General features: G+C 47.4%; 1 protein-coding gene across 1 annotated transcript in view; it reads left to right on the top strand.

Moving 5' to 3' along the window:
• GRHL1 (grainyhead like transcription factor 1) overlaps positions 1-16786 on the top strand; it is a 51576-nt gene extending 34790 nt beyond the window's left edge. The window contains exons 10-16 of the mRNA XM_059132681.1: positions 5339-5426; positions 6614-6753; positions 8417-8454; positions 10473-10564; positions 10889-10974; positions 13939-14003; positions 15171-16786. Of these exons, the coding sequence (XP_058988664.1) occupies positions 5339-5426; positions 6614-6753; positions 8417-8454; positions 10473-10564; positions 10889-10974; positions 13939-14003; positions 15171-15285 (624 nt within the window). The 3' untranslated portion in view covers positions 15286-16786. The remainder of the gene's footprint in view (positions 1-5338; positions 5427-6613; positions 6754-8416; positions 8455-10472; positions 10565-10888; positions 10975-13938; positions 14004-15170) is intronic.
• Positions 16787-17926: the final 1140 nt, after the last annotated feature.

The following is a 17926-nucleotide window of genomic DNA, read 5'->3' as shown; positions in this document are numbered from 1 at the left end:
CTGGAGTTTTCGGCATCAAGACAAAAGCTGTACAAGCAGTTTTGCAGAGAAGGAAAAGTAATGAGTCACAATCTTAAATGAAATTCTTTTTAATATTAAGATTTTTTGAGGGAAGCTTCCGTATTGGTAGCTGATTTAGAAGATGAAACACAGGGAAAGTTTCATGATTGTCTAAAGTTATCTTATTAATCAGTGGTTATACAGACTCTAGAAACCACTTTTTATTGTGTGAGTGTGCACTAATGTACACTCTGAAGCAGAAAGCCTTCTCTTTGGAGTTGTAAAACTGAGTGTGGTCTGAGATGACACACGATTTCATCTTCTGCGGGTGCTGTTTGCCTCCTCACTTGTTCGTCTCAATCACGTGTGAGAGCTCAGGTTAGCCACAGTCTGGCGTAGCGTGTCCACTGTGCAGGCCAGTCACTGTCTTCTCCTTACGTGTGTGTGAGCTCTGTACCACCGTGAGAGGAGGTCACGCAAAGTCGTGGTTAGGAACTAGGTGTCTGCCCCGGCCGTGCTTTGTGTGACCTGTGTAGGTGCCCACACACCCTCAGCCTTCATAGGCTGGGCTTTCTTTGTAAGGCCCCTGAAAATAGTGCTGACCTATTCTGCCCTTTTGTGGAAGCAGAGATCTGCTCAGGGATGAAAACTGTTGGTCAGCTTTCCCCGTGGAGCCCTGACGGCGCACAGCGGTGGTGTGAGCGCTCTCTGGTCGAGAAGTGCCTGGAGGCATGGGGGGTGAACTTACACACTGTTTCCATCCTGAGGTTTTAATCTCAGAGCTGTTAGATTGAGATATTAAACCCAGTATGGGAAGAAAATATTATGTATCGCTGTGTGTAATTAACTGTCAAAGTCCTTGACTCTTTCAGCCACATGAAACTCCCCCACGACCTCACCCCTGCTCCTGATTCTCCTGCATCTTGTTGTAGCTTCTCTCATCCCTTACAGCTGGGATTGCTTCTGCTCTTCTGGGCTGTCTGGTGCTGCCTCCTCTCTGCGCACTGTCCCGCCTCCCTCCTTGATGCTCTCCCTCCTGAGCTAGGCCTCGCCTATTGTTTGCTGCCTGTCCATCCGTTTTTCTCTGCTGGCTCTTAAAACTCTGACATCTTACCAATCTGATCCACATCCACAGTAGGAAACCAGAAATAAGACATCTCTTGGTATCCTTCAGAGGCATTTACATGGTTTTTCTCTCCCAAGAAGGTTTTTTTTTAGTACGTTATTACAAACTACTCAACGGGTTTGGTAAATGGAACTTTCTCCTATGGCAGAAGCAGCAGCAATTTAATATGTTTTCAGAGAAAACGAGAATAGGAATTGGATCTCTAACCAGTGGAGATTTGGCAGCTTCTCTTTCTACGAGCTTGTGTGTGTGTGTGTGTGTGTGTGTGTGTGTATTTGGGGTTCATCCTTAGATTGGCCTTTATTTCCCATAGATTGTTTTCTTCAGCAGAGTAATACTCACTGTGGCTGTAATCGGGAACAGATAGATTAATGTTTTCAGTCACCGCCTGCTGTGATGGCCCAAGATCAGCCTCTTCAGTTGTGGAGACGGAGAGTGAAGTAGCATGAGTTTAAATGGCTCTCTGTAATGTCACAGGACTTGAACATTTCTTGCAGAGTCTAATGCTGACGAATTCTTTTAGCTTTTGTATGTCTAAAAAGGATTTCACCTCTGATTTTGAAAAATCTTTTTGCTGGGTATAAAATTCTGGCTGACGCTTTTTCCTTCAATGCTTGAAAGACATGACTCTGCTGTTGTCAGCCTTACATTTATTTTTTTGTTTGTAGAAAGAGTGTGTGAGTGGGAGAAGGGGCAGAGAGAGGGTGAGAGAGAATCTCAAGCAGATTCCCCTCTGAGCGGGGCGCCTGCTGTGGGGCTCAATCTCATGACCCTGAGGTCATGACCTGAGCCGAAATCAAGAGTTGGCTGAGTCAGCCAGGCGCCTCACACTTCCATGTCTAATGAAATACCTGCCATCATCATTATCTTTGTTCTTCTGTACCTAATGTATCTATTTTTCTCTGACTCTCTTTAGATTTTCTCTTTTTACTGATTTTGAGCAATTTGATATTTCTCGTTACATTTCTTGTACTTAGAGTTTGTTGAGTTGCTTGGATCTGTGGGTTTATAGTTTTCATCCTACTGGAACATTTTTCAGGCTTTGTTTCTTGAAACACATTCTTTCATCCTCCTCTGGGAATGCCGGTTGCACACGTACACACACAAGCTTGCGGTCCCACAGCTCCCCGGTGCTGTTCAGTCTCTGGGATTGCTTTTTCTCTCCGTGTTTCAGTTTGGATAATTTCTGTTGTTAATGTCTGAAGTTCTTCAGTATTTCCTTTGCCTTGTCTACACTGCCATTAATCCCATGCAGTGTATTTTCCATCTCAGATGTTTTTGTCTCTGGGAGATCAATTTGGATCTGTTTTACATCTTTCTGGTCTCAATATGTGTGTTTTTCGCTAAGTTTTTGAACATGTGGAATGTAGTTACAACAGCCACGCTGCTGTCCTTGCCTGAATTCTGTGTGGTTTCTGGGCTGGCGTCAGTGGTTTGACAGCCTCCTCCTGAGTTACGCACTCCTGCTGCTCTACCTGCCTAGCGTCTCACCGGCTACTAGCCATGTGAGTTTTACACTGTCTGACACCGGATGGCTTTTTCATCTTCGGAATCCTCAGGAGCTCTGTCCTGAGAGCTGGTGGAGTTACTTGGAAACATTTTGATCCTTTCAGGTCTTGCTTTTCCAGTTTTGATAGGGGAGTCTGGAGTGGCTCAGTATCAGCTGCTTATTCTCTGCAGCTGAGCTCAGGTTTTCCTGACTGTTCTACCAACCACCCTGTGGATTTTCAGCTTCTCCGGTCTCACTTGTGGGAAGAGGCACTGTTTTCCCTGTGTGAGTTTCAGACACTGTTCTCTAGTTTTTTCTGAGGGCTTTTCCCCCAACCTTGGGTACCTTCCTTACACCTGCTTCTCTCTGAGTACCGGACTAACTACCTGAGGGAACCCTCTGGAGACCTCTGGGGTTCTTTCTCATGTAACTCCCCATTGCTACTTTGTCCTGCTTCCTTGATCTCTCTCTGGATTTTCAACTCTCTCTCTTGACCCAGGGAACTCAGATGGAGCAGGCCTCTGGACGTCCCTGCCTGTGCCACAGCCTGGGGACTGGGAAGGCGGTCAGCCCCTGGAGGGCTCATCTTGTTTGTTTCTTTTCTCTCACAGATCCCTGTTCTTTGTTGCTTGGTGGCCCTGGCCTTAACAATCCTTGTTTCCTGCATCTTTATATCTTTTGTTTAGGTTGTTTCAGGGTGGGGGTAGGTCTGTCTGTGATAGTCCCATCTTGAGTGGAAGCACAAACCCCTTATTCTTTATAGATGGAGCCAATAAATACGGAGAGAAATGTCTTTTTTTTTTTTAAAGATTTTATTTATTTATTTGATGGGGGAGGGAGCAGATCACAAGTAGGCAGAGAGACAGGCAGAGAGAGAGGAGGAAGCAGGCTGCCTGCTGAGCAGAAAGCCCAATGCGGGCTGGATCCCAGGACCCTGACATCATGATCTGAGCCGAAGGCAGAGGCTCTAACCCACTGAGCCACCCAGGCGCCCCATGACATGTCTTATTTTTTATTTTATTTATTTATTTTTTAAAAAGATTTTATTTATTTATTTGTCAGAGAGAGAGGAGCGAGAACGAGCACAGGCAGACAGAGCGGCAGGCAGAGGCAGAGGGAGAAGCAGGCTCCCTGCCAAGCAAGGAGCCCGATGTGAGACTCGATTCCGGGACGCTGGGATCATGACCTGAGCTGAGGGCAGCTGCTTAACCAACTGAGCCACCCAGGCACCCCCATGTCTTATTTTTTAAAACTACTTTTTGGAGAGTGTAATTTATCATCAGAGTGAAGCTATTGTTAGACTCTTGGAAAGAACTGAGAGAGACACAGACCAGCTGTATGATAACAGGCGGGAGGTCGGGGATGTTGACCTGTTTTTCTGTGTCAGGGAGGTGGGGTCTGTGTCAGCATTGCATGGCGATTTTCATGGTGTGTTTACCGGCATGTGAGTGTCTTCATACCTTCTGAAAGGGGCAGAAGGTGGTTTGTATTCTGTTTGGTTAAATGTGGTTTCATTATATAGTAGTGACAGGGTCTGTGGGAGGATTTTCATTGCCCGTCTTTGCTACCAGGGAGTTTATTTACAGAAAAATAAGCTTCTTGTGGAGATTTCACTGGGTGACTTTGTGAAGAAAACTGTACCACCCAGAAATAAATGCTAACAGGTGAAGCAAAGTGATTAATTAATAGTCAGGTTTTTATTATACATGTTTAACTTTAGGTCATGTTTTATAAATACTACGACACTGTCATTCTCTATACAGTTGATGGTATTATGTATCTGTCCTCTCTGATGGATTGGGAGAACACTTTTTCTCTTTCATGTTATTATACAGATTTCTATTTAAATCTTTGCTTTAGGGAGTTATAGTTGGTCCTATCTGTCACTTACTTGATGCCAAGTTCTTGGAGAGAATCCCACTTCCAATGATAACATTGCCCACCTGGGAAGGCACAGTCACAGCAGGGCCAGCTTGTCTATCAGACAACAGCAGTAGTCACTTGGGTTTTTGAAGGCCGCGTGCATGAGCAGATATCTTCAGCTTTTCATTTAGCCTGGCTGCATCCATTGTTGAGGGGAATTGTGCTGTATTTGTTTTTTAAGTAAATGGTATTTCCCCATGATTTCACATAGTTAAACAGTTTTAAGAACAGGCCTTCTAGGGGCACCTGCGTGGCTTCTTCAGCTGAGCACTGGACTCCTGATTTGGGCTCAGGTCATGATCTCAGGGTTGTGAGATTGAGCCCCGTGTCTGGCTGCACCCTGGGCATGGAGCCTGCTTCAGATTCTCTCTCTTCCCCGCTCCCTCTGCTCCTTTTCCTCCTCCTTTTAAAAAAAATGGGGGAAAAAAATAGGCTTTTTAGAAAAAACTACTATGATAAGATCCATAAATATAATAATTAATGGAGTTTATCTCCAGAAAGGAGATATTTTTTCCCATTCCTCAGAAAAGAATTATTTTATTTTTTTTTAAGATTTTATTTATTTATTTGACAGACAGAGATCACAAGTAGGCAGAGAGGCAGGCAGAGAGAGAAGGGGGGGGAAGCAGACTTCCTGCTGAGCAGAGACCGATGCAGGGCTGGATCCCAGGACTCTGGGATCATGACCTGAGCCGAAGACAGAGACTTTAACCCACTACACCACCCAGGCACCCCAGAATTAAATATTTTAAAGAGGATCAATTAAACAGAATCATGCCTTGTCTTCTCTTGACCTACAGGGAGCCGAAAGGAAAATCAGGGATGAAGAACGAAAACAAAGCAAAAGAAAAGGCAAGTGTACTGAGCCCGGCTCCCAGTTGAATGCCTGTAAGTAGAATGTTTCCACCACCTGTTTCAGATCGTTTCCATTCAGAATAGGGACTGCATCTGTATTTACTGTATCAAGCACAAGACATAGTAGTGGCCACTCGCTGCCGCGCGGTGGTAGCATGATGAATGGCTGAGCTAAGTCCTTTTCTAGGGGGAGGGACAGAATGGGTCCTTGAGTCTTTCCAGAGTTCACATATTTTGGCCCTTAGCTTTAGTTCTGGTTACTGATTCTGGCCCTGAAAAATAACACACCTTCTGTCTGGATGGCTGGTGATAACACTGGGGCTTGTCTAGACTTGTAAGAATCATAATAATGCTCTTGAGAATTCAGGAGGTCTTATTTCTAAATGTAAATGCGTGGTTTTCTAACGTTTCAGAATCTGTAGGGCTCCTGTTTGGACATTTCACCAGGAAAGCTTGCTTTCTTTCCTTATTTATTTATTTATTTGATTGATTTTTTTATTGTAATGTGACAAATATTCATATTCACAAAATCCAGTATCTGTCTGCTCTGGGGTGGGGGAGGGGGGGAGGATGCTGGTCTGGGGCAGGAGCGATTCCTGCTCAGGGCCTCCCTCGGCAGACGTGTGCCCTGCGGCACCGCACCGTGGGCTCCCGGGCCAGCATGGAAGGGCAGGCTCCCAGCTCACCCGAGGGAGAGCTCACCTCTGAGGGCTGCAGGGCAGATGGCAGGGGAGGAGGGAGTCTGTAACTTAATAAATAAAAAACCTAGTCCGTGACCCTCATGCTGAGCCTCTCCGAGGGGAAGTTGAAGCTACAAAGTTATGTTCTCAAGATGAACAGTGCGTTGCTGTCAGAATGTGAACCACTGAGTCAGGCGGCTCCGGTGAAATGACTTCTGAATTATGTTTGTATGGTTGTAAGTCTTAGCCTTTCAGACAAAAAGTAAACATGCTTTGCCTCTGTTCCAGATTTCACCGGTATGCGTAAAAGTAGCCTTTTCTCTTCTCATTTTGCTAAGATGTTCAGTTGATTTTAGTATAAATGTAACCAATGTATTTCTTCACATGGGCTGTGATTCTCCTCTTGGCTCAGGCAATGTGAGCTCTTCCTTCTAGAGTGCTGCTGTTTAAGGGCCTTACATTGGAGGGGAATGCTTTAGCCTGCGTCCAGTATGGGTACCGAAGTGGTTGACTAGGGGGTCATCTTTTTCCCCCCCCCAGTTTCCGATGTTAAAGTGCCACTGCTTCCCTCGCACAAACGGATGGATATCACGGTGTTCAAGCCCTTCGTTGATCTGGACACCCAGCCTGTCCTCTTCATTCCCGATGTGCACTTTGCCAGCCTCCAGCGGGGCACTCACGTAGGTAACCAGGATCCTGGGGCGGCCGCGAGAGAAGGTCTTTGGCATTCCTGGTAAACAGAAGCCAGTGTAGAGAGTTTTGACCAGTGTTATGGGCCAGCCTTCTGGAATATTCTGTTGGGTGATACACTGTCCTTACAATAAGGTGGATGTAAGCCTTGTTGACAGGAATGAAGTACCAAACCTGTGAACTTCACTCTGTTTGTCTGTGTGTGTTTATGTCATAGTTTATTTTTAAATTGTTAGAATAGTAACAGTTTGGAGTCCGGATCTATGATCTTGTGCATTTAACTTATATGGTTCTGGGAAGGAGGGAACAGCCACAGGAAGACTTAGGGTAGGTAACCCTCATGGCCAAAAGAACATCCGCCTGAGTGGCTCAGTTGGATTAGCCACTGCCTTTGGCTCAGGTCATGATCCCACGGTCCTGGGATCAAGTCCCACATCAGGCTCCTTGCTTGACAGGGAACCTGCTTCTCTCTTTGCCTCTGCCTGCCTCTCTCAACCTGCTTGTGTGCATGCTCTCACACACACTCTCTCTCTCTCTCCCTGTCTCTCTCTCTCTCTCTCTGATAGATAAATAAATAAATAAAATATATATATTTTTAAAAGATTTAAAAAGAAAAAACAAAAAAAAGAGCATCTGAAGGCTCTCCTCATTGTATCAGTTACTGAATCATAGTTGGCACATACACAGCCGTATCTTGGCAATTAATATAAAAGTTCACAACTGGCCACACCTGTTTTGAGCAGAAGCTTAGTAGAGAGAATAGCCTGGCCCGAGTGGGGCCTGCTTTCTCTGCGGAGCTCAAAACAATATGAAGAAGGTGGTCTCCCATGCACTTCGTGCACGGATGTATATGGATCAGTGAGTTTTTAAGTTTTGGGGATTGGGAGGGTATTGCCAATGTATCTTTCTCTCTCTTTTTTTTTCTTTAAGGTTTATTTATTTGAAAGACTGAGCGCGTCGTGGGGGGAGGGCAGAGGGAGCGCGAATCTCAAGCAGGCTCATCGCTGAGCGTGGAGCCCTGCGTAGGCTCCATCCCTGACTGCTCACACCAGCACCCCCGCTACTCAGCGCTCGACCATGTTGAGGGTCCGGTCTCCTCTTTGGTGCTCCCCTTTCAGACCCAGGTTGCATAGGGAGCCTTTTCTCTGAAGGCCATTCTTCACTGCCTCTCGAACTTTCCATGTGCTCAGACATACCTCAGGGATCATGATCTGAGCCGATGTCAAGAGCCACCCAGATGCCCCAACCATGTATCCAGTTTCTAATGAGAAGCTTTGGGGCGAGCAGGGGTTGACAAACTTTTCCTGTAAAGGCTCAGAGAGCAAATACTGTAGGCTTCTGGAGCCACATGGTGTCTGCTGTGACTCTTCAGCTCTGCCGCTGCAGTGCCAGATGCCCGGGAGTGAGCATGTCCGTGCACCAGTAAATTTCTGTGAACAGGCATCGGGCCCCACTTGGCTCATGGGCCCTAGTTGGCCATTCCCTGCTTTAGAGGAGTTCATGCCCAGAAGGATCTGGTTATTGACAAATAAGGCTAAGAGATTTTGGACTAGACTAAATTCAAAATTATTTTCATTTTAGAAATAAGTTACTTATGGTGTGAAATATTTTGAGCATATGCTAGAAAACAATTTTTTTTTTTTTTGGTCTTAGGTCCTTCCCATTGCCCCAGAAGAACTGGAGGGTGAAGGGTAAGTTTTATGTTTTGTTTTGTTTTAACAAATTCTTTTTATTTTTAAACAATCTCAAACTTAAAGAAAAATAGCAAGTACAATGCAAAGACCTCATTTTTTCCTGAGCCGTTGGAGAGTCAGCTGCAGATTCCATGACCTCTCATTCCCAAACACCTTGTGTATATTTCCTGCAGATGGGGACAGTCTCCCACATAACGGAGCCAGGATAGTAACAAGACGTTCCATTCAGGTGTTCCCATAATGTCCTTTATAGCAGAGGAGGCTCCTGCGCAGACTCAGACTGTGTGTGTAGTTGTGTCTTTATTCTCCTTCAGTCTTGAACAGTCTCATCTTCTTGACTTTCCTGACCTAATACTTTTGCAGTCAAATGCTCTACCACTGAGCTATAGCCCCGACCTAATACTTTTGAAGATTACGAGCCGTTGCTTTGTAGAATGTCCTCTAGTTTGGGTCTCTGTTGTTCTGTCATGATTAGACTCAGGGAATTATGCATCTTGGCAGGAGTGTCGTAGGGATAACGCTGCGCTCCCCGTGTGTCCTGTCACGTAGCATGGTTTTGGTTCCCCCCCCTCGTCCCCCTCCCCGCATAGTGTGGTTCACTTTGATCACATGATCAAGGTGGTGTCTGCCAGGCTGCGCCGCTGCGAGGGCACCCGTCCTCCTTTTGTAGTAAGTCTGTAGTGGGGAGGCGCTTTGTCGCTAGGTGAAAATTTCATTCCTCATCAGACTTTTAATTTCTTCCTTTTTTTTTTTTATCATCAATATGGACTCCTAGTTTCCGGCTCTGTTCAACAAGTTGCAAATCATTTCTTTTCTTTTTTTTTTTAAAGATTTTATTTATTTATTTGACAGACAGAGATCACAAGCAGGCAGAGAGAGAGGAGAAAGCAGGCTTTCCGAGGAGCAGAAAGCCGGATGTGGGGCTTGATCCCAGGACCCTGGGATCATGACCTGAGCTGAAGGCAGAGGCTTTAACCCACTGAACCACCCAGGCGCCCTTGCAAATCATTTCTGTCATCTAGTTTGATCAAATTGTTCTAGAAGGTCCGTTGGTCCTTCCAGCTACTCCTGAGCCCTGATGCCCCCCCCCCCCAGCTCCCTGGGTGCTCCCTCACACCCGCGCCCAGTGTCTTCCAGGCACTGGTGCTTTCCCTTTCCCAGCCCGAGGGTCCGCTTCTTCTCCAAGAAGCCCTGTTCCCTTTCAAAGAAGGAAGCTGGCCCTGGGTGTGCTCCTTGCTGTGGAGGTGTCACTGCCCCTGACATGCGGTCACCCTCCGTGGCCCACTTGGGCCCTGACTGCCCATACAGGGACACCCCCTGCTCAGCACTCAGCCATGTCCGGTCCCCTCTTTGGGGCTCCCCTTTTAGACCCGTGTTGTTGCGTAGGGAGCATGTTCTCTGAAGGCCATCCATTTCCTCTCAGACTCTTCGTGTGCTCAGACGTACCTCAGGTGCTTTCACGGGAGGCCTGGGTGTGCGCTGGAAACTAAGACAGACTGAGAAGCCGAAGAAGGCACAGCCCCTATTCTTGACGTGATCCTTCTGCTCGAAACCAAACCCTCTTCCTTCATTTGCATTTTCAGTTATGGTGCTGTTTCCTGGCTCTGCGGTTGTGCTTCCCCCCTTTGTTGACATATTCTCTTCTTTGTTGCCACCTTTATACGTGCATGTGTGTGTGCTTGTTATTATCTCAAATCCTACTTCCTCTATAAAATGCTTCCTGAAAAGCAGCTCTGTGTTGCTGAGAAGCACTTTGCTCTAGTGTCCGAGCAGTGCAGAGCGTCCGGCAGCCGACCCGAGTGTATAGTCCCAGCTCTGCCCTTGAACAGCCCGAGCTGGTTCAGTCAGTGTCTTTCCTTGGGCCTCAGATTTTCCTCCACAAACTAATGGAGCTGGACCAGAAAAAGAATGAAGGTCATTTTAAATCTGAACTTCAGTGGTACACCCTGAAGCTCTTTGTTTCCACAAGTGGTAGAAGTTGGAGTCACTAATCACATCTTTCGGATTGCTTGCAGCTCTAACTTGAAAAGGGCTCCGTATGGATCGGAGGAGGATTTTTCGATCGCCCCTGCTGCTAAGCTGACTCGGCTAGAAGAACCAAAGAGAGGTGCGTCGGCTTGCAGTCCTGGGGGAGCTGTCAGAGAGAAGGGGATTCCGCATCTGCCAAAAGCATGACGTGCTCAGGCCAATCTTGTGTAGCCTGACTATCTTGAATCAGACCGGCTCTCGGCTCAGAGCTTGGACTTACCCGAGAGTTAAAAGAAGCTGAAAGCTGTGTTCCTCCAGATGGATTGGACATTGGTTCATGTTCACTGTTCTTGATGTGTGTCTTTTTAGTTTAACCGGTATCTAGGATCTGTTCGCTCATTTTGCTCATATGAATAACTATGTCCTTTTTCTCGCCCCCTCCTTATTGCTGGCTGTGGATTAGTGCTGCTCTACGTACGCAAGGAGTCAGAGGAAGTCTTTGATGCCCTGATGCTCAAGACTCCATCTCTGAAAGGCTTGATGGAGGCTGTAAGTAGTAGGAACTTGGAAACCCTCCTGCGAAAGTTAAACCTACTGAAGTAGAATCCTGCTGAAACACATTTTATCAGACCACCCAGATTCCTTATTATGGAAATCTCTGAGGCCTGTGCCTGTGGCACAGCCCAGGTTTCAACCTGTCTCGTGGGGCCCTCAATCGTCTGCAGGGCCTTCCCCACTGGGCCTCACGCCACTGCACCCAGCATACTAGTTGGTAGAAGTAACTTCTGAGTAACGTCTTATCAACCGAACTGATGGCTTTTGTGCTGATCAATGAGATAGGGGGGCTTTTTGGTGGGGGGAGGTTGGGTTTTGTTTTTGTTTTTGTTTTTAAGATTCTATTTATTTTAGAGAGAGAAAGCCAGTATAAGCAGGAGGGGCAGAGGGAGAGAGAGAATCTCAAGCAGACCCCCTGCTGAGTGCAGAGCCTGACATGGGGCTCGATTCCAGGACCCTGAGATCATGACCTGAGCCGAAACCAAGAGTTGGATGCTTGACCAACTGAGCCCCCAGGCACCCCTGAAATAGTTTTAATATACTTGGTTAAAGGAAGACTGCCATTTAACAAACCATTTAGAAGCTCACAAAAATTATTTTTAATCAAATAGAAATCTTTACAAACTTCCTGCATAAAAACAATGGCTCCTGGGTCTGCCTTTGAAACTCCTGATCCTGGGGAATGACCAAGTTTATATCAAGTCCTTAGCCAAAACCTATTTGAGAAAATTTAGACATGGAGCCACTGATAACCATAATCTTTCCCACTAAGGCCTCAGCACTGAGCAAACTGACCCCAGCCAGCCCTGCTGGGACATCAGCAAGAGTTGGCGTGAGGAGGAGGCCATTTTAGCTTTGCCCCAGGATACAGTTCAAGGAGTCAGCACTGTGTCCTGCTATTAATCAACTCGCTAGAAATCACAGACATCTTCAAGCTCAGAGCATGCGCACCACAGGAAATGGGTTTCCCCCGGCTCCCCTGACAGCCACGGCGTGCTGAATTCCGCTAACACGTGTTACTAAGCGCCTGCTTGGCACCAGGTTCTTTTCTAGCTGCCAGAGTCATGAGAGTAGGTGACACGTTGCCGAATGGAGCTTCGGGTCCAGAGAGGAGGGTGTGGACAAGAAAGTAAGAAACTAAGAAGTAATTTTCCAGGCACTGATAAATGCAGTGACAAAAAATAAAGCAGGGCGAGCGAACAGTGGGCTGGGGGGAGCCATGGTCTCTCGGGGTCCCGGGGCTCACAGGCATCTCCAAGCACATTCCCTCCCCACAACGAAACCAGCACCACCATCAGCCTCGGCTTTCTGTTGTTTTTCAGCTTCGGGCGGTTTTTCCTACGTTACTCTTTTTTTTTTTTTTAAGATTTTATTTATTTATTTGACAGAGATCACTAGTAGTCAGAGAGTCAGGCAGAGACAGAGGGGGAAGCAGGCTCCCCACTGAGCACAGAGCCCGATGCGCGGGGCTCAATCCCAGGACCCCGGGATCGTGACCTGAGCTAAAGGCAGAGGCTTTAACCCACTGAGCCACCCAGGCGCCCCTACATTACTCTTTCTTACCTTGTCTTCTGGTAACCTTTCCTCATTTCTCCAGAACCATGCAAACTCTTAATTAGGGAGAGAAAGGAAGTAAAGAAGGTTGAGTCTTACTGTGCAAATGCATCGTGCTCAGAGCCCATCAAGAATTCGTCAGTGTTGTGTCTCTCTCAGGCCTGGGGTTTCCTAACTGATGCTTCATAAGTGCGCGAGGAAGTACGACACAGTGATACAAAAAAGAAGTGGATGCTTGGATGATGGGAGCTTAGATTGGGTTTGAACTGGGTATTTTGTTAGCTTGAAAGCGGTCTGCAGGTTGGCCTTCCGAGGCCCCCTTTCTCAGTGCTGCTTTGAGCTTTGCTCTTCAGATGGTCGATGGTAGCCCCAGTTTGGGGATGGTCTGTACAATTCCAGATAAAGCATTTGGTGTAGATGGAGTCAGCTTATCCTTGGATTAATTCATCCTCTCTCCTTAAAGACAGCCTCTGTGCTTTGACAGGAAACCTGCACACTTGACACTACTCTGATTCTACTGCTCAGTCAGCACCTTACAGATCATGGAAGGGGGTGGAAGGCCTGAGGCTCTGGAGGGCCCAAGGGCCACACCCCAGTGGCCACGGCCACGTTAACCTCCTGGTTAATCACGGAGCCTCACGGGCTTTGTGAGAATCTGTGCTGCTCTCAGAGAGGCTCTCGGTAGAAACGGGCAGAGGCGCAGTCATGGTTTATGATCAGGGACCTCGACGTATCTCCTAGGCTCTGGGACATTCAAGCATTGTTTCCTTTGCGTGATTCTGTATCTGAAGTGAACCCCTGCTCTGTGCTGGACACGCGGAGTCCTCGCCGCAGCCCCGCACTGCCGGGAATCAGAGCTTCTCCCTCCTGAGCGGGGGAGGCGGAGGGTCAGAGCTGAGTCAAGGCCGCTGGGTCGGACCCCAGAGCGGGGCCATTATGGGCTTGAGCAGAGCATGCGCGGTGGTGTGACCCACAGGGCAGGACCCCGACTGGAAGCCATGGGGCTTAGGTCATCAGGTTGGGGCCCTGTGGCCACGTCAGGGTCACAGGAGCGCCGCGGATGGGAGCTGTGGTTCCCCGGGGAGCAGAGCGGCACTGAGCAGCTGCACACTTCCTTCTGGAAACCTAACAGTGCTCTAGAGCGTAGTCACGTTCCAGAAAGAGGACCACATAACCCACAGAGAGCCATCAGTACGCTAGGGGGTAGTGACAGGCTGGTGACCACTGCTTCCTCCAAAGGCAGGTAACCCCCCACACACACATGGTCTGCAGGCATTTCCTGTACTGCTGTGCACGTGAATTTTTGAAAGACAGAAAACTGAGTGAGTGTCCCATAGTATTTATAGTGTGTGTTTTAAAGCCTCGAGATCAGCATTTTGTAATTATTTTTCTTTGTTCTTTTAGATCTCAGACAAATACGATGTGCCCCACGATAAGATTGGGAAGATATTCAAGAAATGTAAAAAAGGGTAAGCATTACCTGGCATTCCTAGTACTTCTAAGTAATGTTAATATTCTGTAACATTAGTGCAATTCACATGCATTTGTGCCCAGTTTAGAAAAAGTTACAGGAATGTGAAATGCGGGGATATATTTTTTCTTAAAATATCCACATTAAATTGATCTGCCTTTCTAAGACATCTTTGTGGACCTTTTTTTTTTTTTTCAAGTAAGATTTTTATTTGCTCTTCCTGCACTTGGTACCAGTGAAGCAGCTCCAAATCCCAGAGCACGTTACGAGATTGAGTCAGGGTAAAAGCAGACATGGCCCCGTTTGTTGTGCCCCCGGCATGAGTCAGGCACTGGACCAGGCACTTGGCGTAGTACTTGACTTTCACTTTAACCTTTGAGCCGGGCTGGGCATTCATTAGTTCATAGACCTGGCAGCTGAGGCAGAGAGCCTGTGATGTCCAAGCTCAGGTAGCAGGTTAGTGCCAAGGCCATGGTTCAGGTTCAGTCTTTGCTCCCTCTACTGTGTTCTCCTGTCCTGGACTGTGTTTTTAATCATAAAACATTGCTCCCTGGCCCCGAAATTAATATTTTTAGTTTCATTTCACTCAAGTGACTCTGCTACTTGATATGGGTAAGCAGAGTATAGCATAAGAATCATTGGGCTTCATTCTAAAGCAAATCGTAATTGGAATTTTGTGGATGAGCCTAGTGGGAAGGGTCAGACTTCCTAGTAGTTCACTTAAATGTTGAGAATAACTTGCCAGGGAAGAGAACTGGTCAGGCAGCTGTGGCTTCAGATCCCATAGGTTAATTGAACTAATATGCTTTCTAGAGCTGGATCAGTGAGGTGCTGCTTCTGCAGACTTATTCTGGCATTGTAAGAGCTCCTGTCTATCGAGGGAGTCCTACATGCTGAAGTAATAGCAGGAGATAAGCTAGTATGCTTTGTTTCACCCCGGGCCCGACGCTATTCGAAGGGCTTTACTGGGGTCCCTCATGTAGTCCTCGAACAGCCTTACAAGATAGGCCCTGACACTACCTCCGCGAGGGGATGGAGGCTGCGGGAGGTTTTGTAAATAATGTACCTCCCATGTCGCAGCTGGGACGGGCCGCGCTGCCCGTGAGACCCAGCCTGCCTTCCAAACGGGCAGGAATGAGGAGACCTGTCTTGCTTCTCCTCTCAGGATTCTGGTGAACATGGATGATAACATCGTGAAGCATTACTCCAATGAAGACACCTTCCAGCTGCAGATCGAAGAAGCCGGGGGGTCGTACAGGCTCACGCTCACGGAGATCTAAGGGCACGCTGGCCCACCTCTCCCAGCGAGTTCAAGGAAGGTTACGTGGGCCTCACTGTTTGGCCCGCCGCAGGTACACCGCGGGGAAGGGTGGAGGTCAGCGGAAGGGACTCCTTGCGAGTAGGAGGCGGCACTACATTTGGCTCGTAGGTCGCGTTCGACGTACCACCTCAGCATGTCCAGACGACAGAAATCCATACGGCAGTATGTTTGAATTTTCGGATATCAGTATTCTGATATCATTACTTAGGATTAAAAGTGAAAACTGTGTTCTAAGGTTTAATAGACTCTCTGGGAACCTTTGGAATATCTGCTCCATTATTTATAAAACTATTGGGCTATCTACCTTGTCTCTTCAATGTTAGTGGGCCTGCTCACTAGTACAAGCCAGAAAAGGCAATGGGCTTGGGTTTAAGGATTTTGCCCTCGCCTGCTCAGCGTAGCTCTGACTGCCTCAGGGTGGTGGTAGTGGCCTCCGAAGAGGCGAGGACTCGCCCTTTCTCCCTCAGCCTCTTGTCCTCCAGAAAACGTTTACTCAGATAGGGCATGTTACTGAATCTTCCTTTGCAACTTTCTTGAATGTGTCAAAGAACTGAAATGGGTCACCGTGTGAATCAGTTAAGCTAACGCCGCGTTGTATATAAGTGCAATACGTTTTTGAAGGCCTGTGTCTGTAAATGTGTACATACGTGTCTTATACAAATAGATAATATATAACCGTGGTGTCTGTACATAGAGTGAAGAGATGCAACAAGGTCTACCTTGAAGACTTTGCCTAAATGAAAGGTTAAGTTATTTTCCGTCGTGTATACCAAGCAGATCGAGTACTGTGCTTAGCGGAGCTCACTGAAATGTTCCGGCGTGTTTTCCCAGACAGCGCTCATAGAGCATAGCAAAACCTTCGCAGACGGCAGAGATTCTCTTTGCTCTTGAGAGGGTTGTTACTCAGATCTCCGCACCTGTAGCCCACGAAGCATAGGGGAAACACTCCTGCAGCTCCGCTCTGCTGCGCAGGCTCATGGCAGCCGTGCATACCTGCGGGAGTGGATATGCGGTCTTTCTGAAACGCGTGGCCTTGTCGGGTACCAGGTGATGCATCCCGACGTGGAGACCTTCCTTGTCTTCCTCCTGCAAGAAGTGATTTCTGGGTTACCGTGTTCCAGAGCCTTCAAGCTTTGATCTTCTCGTATGCTAACGATTCTAGGAAGCATTCATGAGTTTATGAGACCATGTGACTGTGCCAGGGGAGCATTTTTTGTAAACATGTTTAAATATATAAAGTACTAAAAAGTGTAATTTTATAACAAAATCACAGGGATCTCGGTTCAGGGAGCTAGAATAGGTCTATTTGTATAAGTAGGATTGATGGTTACATTTTTACATTAAACTATTCTAATGAAGTATGTGAACTAAATTGCTGGTTTTCTAAGACAAGATATCATGGGACACGGGTCATAACTATTTTATATTTTGTTTTATGAAATAAATTTTTGTCTCGCTTATTGTTTTTAATTGTATCTTTGAAGATATATTTTAAAACCAAAGGGATTAAATTTTATATGTTTGTTTCACAATATGTCATTTCCCGTTACTCCATTTGATTTTATCCTTTCATTGGTCACTAATGCAGAATGTGAGATCTTAAACTAGTAGAGCCAAAAAGAATCTCCGTAGTATTGTCTCAAACGGATAGTCCTCTTTTCCTGCATCTTAATTTCTCCTTACAGGTGTCTGAAATGGCCCAAGTAACTCTTAAATAAGGGAGCCCTGAATAATTTTTCAGCTTGTTACGAAAATTTAACCACTAAAGCTGAAGGTGTACACTTTTAGACCCTAAAATCTTAAGGGTTCTTAGCTTTTAAAAGCTTAACAGAAAAATGTTTGGCTTAACAATCTACCAAGAACGTTTCAGTTCATTAGACTTTCTAAATCAAACAGCTGTTGTAGCTTTTTCCGGTAATCCAAGGCCTAAAGATGACAGACACTGATAGAAATCTCTAATGACTACGTGGTCAGATTAATGGAGTGAAGTCCTGCTAGATTTCCTGTGACATCTGTTCATTTTCTGCTCTAAGGCTCCGGCGGCAGGTCAAGAATCTAGGGACAGATTCCGCTCCTGGTCGCTCAGCGGGGCCAGGGCCCAGCTCAGAGTCTTTGCTGGGCGCCACGTTTACCGAGGCTCCAAGTTGCGCCTCGGGTTTCCCTTGTCCCCCAGCGTCTGCCTTCAGCTGCGTCGCTCCCTCCTTTGGCAGCAGAAGCTCCCAGAGGAGTCCCCGGGCTAGGCCTGGGCCAGCAGGCGGGCTTCGCCTCCTGAGTGAAGGGAGGGTGCGCTCGGGGAGGCCGGTGTGGGGAGCGTGGGGCCGGGAGGAGGCCCAGGAGGTGGCGGAGGCAGGCCTGCGCCCGGCTGGGACCCGGGACCCGGCGCGGTTTCTAGGCTCCGCTTTGGAGGGCAGCGGCCAGCGGCGTCGTGCAGCGTTAGCCACAGCGGCATCAGCCCGCAGCGGGCGGTCCCCACATGGTCCCCAGCGGCGGTGGCCGCCCCCGGGCCCCGGGGCCGCATTTCCGCCCGCGCATGCGGCCCGAGCTGCTTGCGCCGCCCTCACTCCCTTCGCACCTGGAGCCAAATGTCCTCTTCGTCGTTC

The sequence above is a fragment of the Mustela lutreola genome, chromosome 9, assembly GCF_030435805.1.
Source record: "Mustela lutreola isolate mMusLut2 chromosome 9, mMusLut2.pri, whole genome shotgun sequence".
Lineage (NCBI taxonomy): Eukaryota > Metazoa > Chordata > Mammalia > Carnivora > Mustelidae > Mustela > Mustela lutreola.
Note: the sequence above shows the minus strand (reverse complement) of the source record. Positions and strands in the feature narration are given on the sequence as shown.